Source organism: Paramacrobiotus metropolitanus, unplaced genomic scaffold (assembly GCF_019649055.1).
Source record: "Paramacrobiotus metropolitanus isolate TYO unplaced genomic scaffold, Prichtersi_v1.0 Parri_scaffold0000132, whole genome shotgun sequence".
In the NCBI taxonomy this organism is placed as follows: Eukaryota; Metazoa; Tardigrada; class Eutardigrada; order Parachela; family Macrobiotidae; genus Paramacrobiotus; species Paramacrobiotus metropolitanus.
In genome coordinates, this window is record NW_026570352.1 from 33,349 (window position 1) to 43,285 (window position 9,937).

General features: G+C 41.3%; 1 protein-coding gene across 1 annotated transcript; it reads left to right on the plus strand.

Annotated features, from left to right (window-relative positions):
* Positions 1 to 6,907: 6,907 nt before the first annotated feature.
* On the plus strand, positions 6,908 to 9,679 carry LOC129598899 (metabotropic glutamate receptor 5-like). The gene is made up of 5 exons (XM_055496986.1): positions 6,908 to 7,361; positions 7,687 to 7,920; positions 8,155 to 8,973; positions 9,031 to 9,102; positions 9,161 to 9,679. Exons 1-5 carry the CDS (start codon positions 7,097 to 7,099, stop codon positions 9,391 to 9,393), a joined length of 1,623 nt encoding a protein of 540 aa, XP_055352961.1. The 5' UTR covers positions 6,908 to 7,096; the 3' UTR covers positions 9,394 to 9,679.
* The last annotated feature ends 258 nt before the right edge of the window (positions 9,680 to 9,937 follow it).

Genomic DNA, 9,937 nt, shown 5'->3' on the forward strand with positions numbered 1-9,937 from the left:
TTTGTGACAACGTATCATGAAATAAACATGTAATAAACAAAGTATTGTCGCTTTATTGCTCTTAAATTTAATAAAGTATTTAACTTAACAGCCGCAATGCATGTGGCCGTTACGTTTTATGCAATTAAATCAAAGCAATCCAACACATTCAAATTTTTATGGAAATTTGTGGCGACTTTTGCGGAAAAATCATTTGCTGTCTTCGCGCGAGACCTGGCCATTTAATTTGGTATGTACGTACGTGTACGAGTATATATGTAAATTTATTAATGCATACGAAACTGTTGGTCATGGATTCTGTTCACAGAAGTTAAATATACTCAGTTACATTCTGAGTTTTCCGGATCTGATTTGGGTATTGCAATCCCCTCAAAATTCTGCACTTTTTGTATCGGCTTCAAAGTTTTGCGTACTTGTACTGTGTTTTATGATAAGAAGTAACCGTGCTCGTGCATGAAAAATTTCCTGGGTGCAGGCTTACTGGCTACCTTCCTCGCTTGATTTAATTTATTCTTTCTATCGTATTGACTCATTATTGAAAAATCACTCAGTCTAGCTTTGTAGATTATTAGGTGCGGTCTTAAGCCTTGCCGCTGGGTTCGGTACCGGGAAAAGTGAAAAATTTTGTTGTATTTGCCGCTTGTGAGCTGCCTGCGGCAGTTTAACGGTTGAAGTTAAATATACCCACATAACAATCGTTAAATAATACGTTAAGCATACTCAATCTTTTACGATTGAAGTGTAAATACGACCACCTAGACGAATATACGGGAAGACCAACAGAATGTTAACAAAATTAATATAAAGTGCTAAAGTGTCTACGAGTGTCGTCCAGCTATAGTGATATTATGAGAAACCAGTTAACTGCGTGGCAGCCAGTACAGCCGCACTTCCGGTTTTCGCGATGTATCAGCACATGCAGAGATGTTTCAATCAAGAATCAATAATTATTTCCAGGCCATTTAAGGCGGTTTTAGCTGGAAATTTGCTTCCAGGAAGCGTTAGAGTGGTGCACATATACAGCAATACTTCGAAGTATACATTATCATTTACAAAAGCACAAATGCACAGCCATGTTCGCCTCCTTTATGGATGTGTGGTCCATAAACGGTCATCAAGACCGCCTTTTATTTTTAGGACACCCTTATCACGCCGACCAGATGACGAAGTGACCCGAACACTGTGCCAAATACACATACATGGTGACGATGCTGCATGCTGCCGGTACATACATGAAAACTTTCATTTTCGCGAACTCCCAAACACTTTTTTTGCGTCATTTCATTCCATTCTGTAGCCTAATGATTTGTGTACATTTATGTGGAAACGTTTGTGCGCGCAACATCCGGTTGGGAAGTTATGGGTGAAATAAGATTCCGAAAAGTATGAAAGCAAGAAGGCGAACCAAAAGCCTCACTAGGGACCCATCTCCTTCAAATTTTGCACAATAAGGCACACAAGTATAAAGATCATTTTCACATTTCTTTTTCGGTCTGTTTGCTCTTCTGTTTGGTAATTTTCAGACAAAGTCCAGAGTACGTAGCAGTAAATTAACAACATCCGTTCTGGACGATAATTTTCTTGTATACCCGAATTAAATTACATCATAAGAAAATTTTAATTACTCGTAGGATACAGGAACACGAAGATCAGGAATCCCCAAGCAATTTTGCTGAAGCATTCCTAACTTCCGGTTGTAGATGTGAGGGACAGATGAAATACGAGTGTTTACCACTCTATAATCCGCATTTAATTATGAACGTCGATAACCACAGAAGTTGCTTTACTTCACTAACACACAATCACATGCACAACACAGGGAAAGTTAAAAGCAAGTAGTCTCAAGATCAGAAATCGCAAGACCGATTTCCGATCGTGTGCCACCCTCCGCCTCGTTGTGGTGTAGCACAGCGAGTGCCGTATGTAGTATATACTGTACGCATTAACCCACCAAAGTCAGCTACCAGAAGGAGTGCGAATATCAACTTGAAAATTGGCACTTCAGAATCAAATAATTCAATCAAGAAAAACTGATTTTTTGAAAATTTTTGTGACCATAGGTCAAGCAGGGCGATAGCCTGCCAAATTGACAGGGATGGGCATCCTGCCATTTGGCAGGTAACACGCCGAAATTCATAACTAATTATAGCAGTGTAGTACTGAGTCAGGCAAGCATTTAATCGAAAGGCCTCACAAAGCTCTTCAATTCCCATACAGTGTTGTGGTCGTCGAGTTGACCAGTGGTCAGCGATAATAAAAATTGTTAAAAAAACTGCGTTTTTGGGCCGGTATGTGTTAAAACAGATACAGTGTCCACGCTTTTCAATAAAAAACGATATAAAACGATTATTAGGTTGGCAAAAACAGCAAATGCGTACTTACCAGTACGTATGCGGTGTCTGTCGCTTATGTCGGCGTTAGGTTGCATGTTAATAAATCTTCGTTGTTGTCGCTTACTGTTTTTAGCCGACTTTTGGTCACGTTATAGTGAATACAGGTTACAGAGGGCACTCTACATAAAGCCTCAACAATATTTAAGCAGTTTATAAGCCAATAACCACAGCGACAACTACCCGAACCACATCACCTACGTCCTACAGTATAGGGTGTGTGCCGCATCGGCAGTGAAAAACTATACTCGCATGGTCCTTTCCGTTATTATCCGTTATGGCACGGTAACACAACGAAGCCCATGCGTCCGCGGAATGCAGAAATGCTATACAAGTTCAAAAATGTCTACGTACCTTTATATCAGGTTCAAATCTTATCATTTCTTCTAACCTGGACTAGTTATATTGTGTAGTATATTCGGTTCTCGAATATAGATCTGAATTTTTACATGGCAGTCGGCAAAATTTTCGTGTCAGCAAACGGAAAACACTTTTCGGTCCACGATCCGCGGCAGTTCTTGTTGTTTTACACTATATTGGTAAATAGTTTTCCAAATTTCGCTAAAAAAAGCGGTTTTTGAAAATTTTCGAGCTTACTGACCACCGGTCATTTCGATGACCACCGAAATACCAGCCTTTGTATTACCTTTTTTGCCCGATTTTTTGATTCCATGTGAGGCTTTTCACCAAGCTTTTGAGATTTTAGATCGAATTTACAGTTTTATTGCTGAAATAGCACTGTGCCCATCCCTGTCAAACTTGGCAGGAAATTTTAGAATGACCGTGCTCGTCCACTGTCCAGTCATTTTTCTTGCCATTTAATGATTTTGCAATAAGGGCCGCCAGGTCCGGTCGAAAAATTTATTGTGAAATTATCTACTGTTGGGAGGCTGCAAGGGCAACCAAGACCTTCGCGAACCCAAAATTCCTGATTTTGGGCACCTTTGGTCACTTGGTGCATGCCCAGGCCACACTGTGTTTGACAGTCCAATTTTTTAAAATGTCACTTGTTACGCCGGTACACGCATAGCGGTCATTTGAAAGGCGACTCTGTTTATGAGCTTTATTGCTAAACTTGTGTTTGTGCATGATGCGTTTTATTACAGCTTGTTTAACTGCGTGTGTGTGTGCATGGATGAGCACGTTATGGCTTTGGCCATAACGCTTGACAATCTAAGAGATTGTTCTCATGTTTATTTCCTCATGAAAGTTACCGAACTTTCTAGAATCGTTGCAACACGGTTGCACTAAGATATAAGGTTTTGCTTTGCTGTGAATGATATCGATCATTCCAGCGATCGGTCTACCATTTCCTGTTGCTTTCCATCTCATTGTTATTCTTGCTTGTTGTGTGATTAAAGTTATAGTTAAGAACTATTACTTTCACTTTCCGTCAGCACAGTATACGAGTATATTACGCAGTCATATACGGCACTGGCCCCGTATTACACTTAACATCTCTGTTGTGAAATTTAACTAAAGAATATGATCAATCTGCGTTACGGGATCTTCTAAAAAAAGAGTCCGCCACCCTGCCATTTGACAGGGATGGACGGGAACGGGTTAAACCGGCAAATCTTTCCGGAAGATGCATCTGTCCGAAGCCCGGACGGCTACTGCCGCACATTGCTCGCAAAATTATTTGTCCGTTGGCGCAGATTGTAGCCCTACCCTGAAATTTTGCACAGGCGACTACATTATTTATTTCAATCCATTATCATTATATTCTCAGAAATTTGTCGCTTTTTGAAACCGCACACTGTGTAGTAGCTGACAGTAAAGTGTGACTGAACTGATAGCCAGCACCTAAAGCGTCTTTCAAGGTCACTAAGAGAGAAATCATTCTCACAACAACACCAGGTTCAATCGCAATGTCGCAAACAGTAACTCCTCCAAATGTTTGTTTTGCTACAATGCTGAAGCTCAGTCAGAACATGGTTTTGATTATATTTTAAGAGGTTTGCGCGTTATTAAGAAGTTCCAGGTATTTTATTACATTTCCGGTTTAGCTTGCAATTATTCGACATGTTAAATTTGTTAAATATGATGTCAGTCTACGATCTTGTACGCACAGCCATATACCGTTTGTTCTTCGAAACGTTTACCAAAAGAAAAGAGGCTGTTTTACTTTAATCTCGACGTTCTACAGTATGTGCTCAAAATCTGTATGTCTTGTCTGAACATTTGGACAACTCCAATACATACAATTCACACAGCAAATCAATATCGTTTTTGGTAATCTGGTGGTAAAGGTCGTGCATGATCGGATGGCATGCGACACGTCCGGGGAGCCACTGTTATCGGCAAATACCTTGTCGATTTTTTTTGAAACCCCAATACAATTCAGAACCAGAAATTTTATTATCAATAGGTAACCATAGAAGAAAAATTAAAATAGTGTTCTCTGTAAACGTACTATACGATTACAGTATATTGTATAAAATGCGCCGATTCCGAAGGCCGGATTATAATATTATTATCGAAACGGAAATCATTGGTTTACAATTTCCTTCACGGATTACAACGGTTAGCAGAGCAGCGCAAATTCAAATTCATAATAATTATTAAGTGATGTTAACCCGTTCCACACTATGCGTGTTAGACCGACATGGTGGAGGACTTCTTCTCTCTTATTCGTAACTATGGTCATAGGTTGGTTTTAATTGTTTTGTTTCAAAAAACAGATGTTAGACTACAGTTTGCGATGTATAACCGTTAACTCCCTCATGTCCGTAAGTTCCAGGGAGTGGCCAAACATGGTCAAAACTGACCAAACGGAGTTCTCTGAGGTCCTGCTTCCTTTACAGCCAACTCCACATCAGATAATTCCCAGAAAAATTATGAAAGAAGTAACTGCTAAGCTCTATACAAAATTGAAGCATAGTTCAGAGAAAAAACGTTCAGTGGTCTGTGCTGGTCAATTGAAAATACCATGTCGGTTTTGACACGGTTGGACACGGTACTAAATAATTATTATTCTTCAGAAATTCATATCAATTGACAGAAGCATCGTACACGGTACAATAAACAATCAAAAGAAAGCCCATAAATTGTTGTATTAACTGACTGGACCATAATGGTCAGCGAAGTGACCACTGGTCAGCACAGACCGGAAACCCGAAAATGCAATTTTGACTAAACGCCATTAAAATAAATGTAAAAAAATGCAAAACAGTTTTGTAATGACTGCCCTCGCTATCTTCGAAATGGCTATGACCCGTACTATCTACAATATAACCGCATAAACGACTGAACGTCGGATCGGAATAGTTGCGTGAACGGCTGTTTCGGCTATTGGCTGTACTGTGCGTTTGCTTGTGTGCGGAGTGCTATTATTGGCAACATGCCTCGTCCTTCGAGCTGGCTACTCCATTGTTCATCGAACAATTCGTATTTTCTTTGCAAATTTTATCTTAACTAAACTGTAGCAATGAGTGAGAAGTCCTGTAAAAGTTATTTATCTCGCGTTAATATGTACTCGGCTAGTGACGCTTGTGCCCTTGCATCAAGCACACATTTTGACCTTCCGGTCCATGAGCGCCCATATTACGGCATGCCTTGTAACTTGTAGAAATCAATGTGTGCGACGCTGAGAATATATCGCAGATTTGAAGTGACTTAGAAGTCTTGTCTTCTTTTCTCAATACCGAAATTTGTTGTTTTGTACATGTGCTGACGCAAGTATATATAACAGGCTTGGCAGAACTTTACTGACCTTGATGTGCTAAATTCCCGTATTTCTCAACAACTGGTCACTTGTAGAACAATTTGAAGAATTGACCACCGGTATATTAACGATGGTGATCATTTTCCGGAACCAGCCCGGCTCTTTATCTCTGGTGTCCGGTTCAGTTGTATAGCCGGATATAGCATTGCTTCCACTGCACATGTTACTCAAACTATGATCCACATTAGGGTCGATGACCAGTTGTTCCAGACATAAGCAGAAGTGACCAACTGTTGCGAAATATCCAACTACCACTTATGTAATGGTGCATTTTAATAATTTTTTGTTTTTAAATTTTTCTTGACCACTGGTCATCCCAATGACCATCACAATGCACTTGTCGTAAAGTACTCATTGAGATCTTTCGTTTGAGCTATTGACATATTCTATGCGATTTTTTTATCAGTTGTTATAAACGGCAATGGATAACATGTCGGCGCAACATGGTTACCATGCGTGTTAGGCCGACATGGTCATCTCCTGCTTGACCTATGGTCGCTAAAATTTCAAAAAAATTATTTTTTTCTTAATTGAATTTTTCTGTCCCAGACTGCCAGTTTTCAAAACTGTAGTGCCATCCCTTCTGGTACCCGGTTTTCCTGGGAGATATATCTGAAGTGGAGCACACAGAATATACTGCGTGTTAACCCAGCCCAACCCAGCGTGTTATAGATTACAATGAAATTCTATCAAATTTTCAGAGAAAACCTTGCTAATCTACTAAATTGATCTTCAAAACCGCAACTTGCTTAACCAGTTGACACTCTAGCGGCGGCTTACTTGTAATCGACATCAACGATATATATCGCGCCGGTACATACTGTAAACCTTTCACACTTGTGTACAGAAACTGCATTATTTTGCTGCTGTTTGTGGAAGCGGTGTATATACCACTTCCAATGTGCGCTTTGCAAGCGTACAAACGGCATACAGTTTTTTTCAAATTCGGGGCTCCAAATACATATTCATAAATTTCAAGATGTTGGTCGCATTGATTGCAACGCTGGCGATCCTGTGCCAGCCGGTAGCACTACAATTCGGTTCTCGTGAATCCGTAGCCGATACCGTGATTCCCGGTGATATTGTGCTGGAGACGAGTTCCATGGGATACGATGGAGGTCCATCAGCTGAGATGCGACCAGCAGCGGAAAAATACAATCAGTGTATGCAGCGTGTGGAAGCGGTGCTGTCCGCCCTGGACACCATCAACCAGGACAAAACCCTTTTTCCCGGCGTCAAACTCGGTAAACAATTTGACATCGATATGAATTCTGCCAATGTCAGCCATCCTACCGCAAAAGCTGATTTGTAATTAGCGAAAATAAATCACTAACTCGTATTACAGTAATATTCTCATACAGGAAATTCTGATGGCAGCAGCCTCTGGATTTCTTGCAATCATTATACAAACTAACAACGTTTTTAGAGGGAAATATACGGGGTATACATATATTAGATTATTAGTAAATTAACTGCAGCGTATTTTGTTTTGTTTCGGTAGTTGGTCGCTGAAATAAAATTGACGGAAAAAAAGTTATGCGAAGTCGTTGTTTGTTTGTAAATTTGCAGGAGCCAAGATATCGGATCACTGTTTTATCGATACTGTCGATATCTATCAACCGGTAACCCGAGTATCTAGCCAGCCACGGTTCGAAGTAGGTCCTAATCAAAGCGACAGCTCCACCATTATAAACGTCGATCCAGTACTAAACTTAGTCGCTATCCACCGGGGCTTGACGATGAAACCGTACCCAGATGACACGTCAAGATTCAAGCAGCAATTCGGTCTTTTCAACATGACCAGTATGTGATCCTAATTTATTAGGCGCAATGTTAAGCGAAATGTACAAGATATGGAAAAATTAAGCAAACCGTGTTCGGGTCAATTTACGACTCGATCTGTACAAGATTAACTTCAAATTTTCTACTACATTTCGAATTTACTAAATAATTTAATATGTTCTGCTTGCGGATTTAATGTGCTCTTTCGATTCAGAGTTTCATAAGAAAAAAATAACCTTTTCCTATTTTGTCCAGCTTTGACTGGAAAGGATCAGGGCAAAGCACTGGCTGATACGTTGGCCTTTTTCAACTGGACGTACGTTAACTCTGCCGCTTTCGAGGACCCCGAAACCAACGCGCGCCTGCAGCGATTTTTAGCGGAAGCGCAAAAACACCATATCTGCATCAAAACCAACCTGTCAATTCGTGCGCGAACTGGTGGCGACGAAGGTTACGACGGCGATTCCGAAACACTGCAGCGAATAGCACGAGACAGCCCCACAGTACCGGTTCTGGTCGTGTTTGCTCCGCCAAATATCATGACCGTCGCCTGGATGGTTGACTTTTTCAAGCAAGCGAAGAACCGTTCAGAAAAAGGACTGCTGTATGTGGGTTTGGTTCAGGATCCCGCCGATTTAGCTCAATTCCAAGGGGCGTTTCTGGAGGGCGAAATTCAGGGCTCTCTGACGTTAAAACTCAAACCGCCGGCACAGACCGCGTTTGAGCAACACTTGGTTAATTTAAAGCCTGGGCAAGAAGCTTACCGAAATCCGTATTTCCAGCGCTTTTGGGAGACGAAGTTCAGCTGCAAGATCGACGGGACCTCACCGGCTGACCCCAAATGGCGACAGTCTGACTGGAAATCCTGCAACGCGAATTTGAGTCTGAAGAAGGCTAATTTCACTACCGACGCAAAAGCAGCAAGACTTTACGAAGCGGTTCAATTTTACGCGAAAGCGCTAAAGAACTATCTTGGGCACGGTAGTGCGGCGAGGGATGCACGATTGCAAGTGCCCGCTCAGATCGATGGAGCGGTTTTTTACAATTCTCTTTTAAAAACGCCGATTAGTCAAGGTAAAAGTGCAACCGAAACTATTAAACATAAAGCGTCGCCATTATCTTTGTCTTTAGGGGAATTCGAAATCTATAGTTATCACAAGGTGGCCAGTGGCGGCGAGCAGCCAATCTTGCCTAAGAATGCCGGTTCGTGGCTTCGTTCTTTTAACATATTCCGTGAGATAATAAATTATTGTCGTTGTAGGTGAGGATGAGGTGCGGTTATATTACGAGCGCCTGGAAAAAGCCCGTGGAAGTTACGCTAATGTGAAAGTAGGCGACTGGAGCCCGTCTAAGCTCGATATCCACGTGGACAAGATTCAGTGGCCGCGGGGTCATGCAGGCATCCCAAAATCGCGAGCCAGCGAGCCCTGTGCAAAAGGCCAGAAGCAGGTCTTCGGAGAGAATACATGCTCCTGGGTATGCGCTGCCTCCTAGGAGACGGATTATGCATCACCTTGATTGGTTAACCAGGCGCACGCTGTTCGACATATCTGCAGCCTTTATGATTATAGTGAACGAAATAACAAAAAAAAACCTTTTCTGCTGGTGCTATATAACTTCAACACTGGCTTTATAACAGAACATCGAAAGACCCGTGTTGAATTTTAAACAAGTCTGTGACTTTGGTGTGTTTAAGATACGAACGAAGAAATGTCGACCTTCTTTCTGCCTCTCATAAATGCTCTAATAACCGCCCCTGCAATAAATAATCAGAAAATGATTCCTCATTTTTTGGGGTAGTCGCAAATAGCGAAAAGTGCTCACTTCCTGTAGACAGTAAGCGTTGACTTTTAAAAAGATAGATGGCTAAAGTATTTTTGATTCTTCGTTCGGCTGAAGAAAATCTTCCTTTATCAGCTTGTGAGGTTTTTTCTCAGCAAAAGGGTTGTGCAACAACGTTTACAGCCAGACTCTCAGCATCGGTTACTACAGATCTGATACACGTTCGACGACTGTATTATGTTGATCTTTCGGTGAC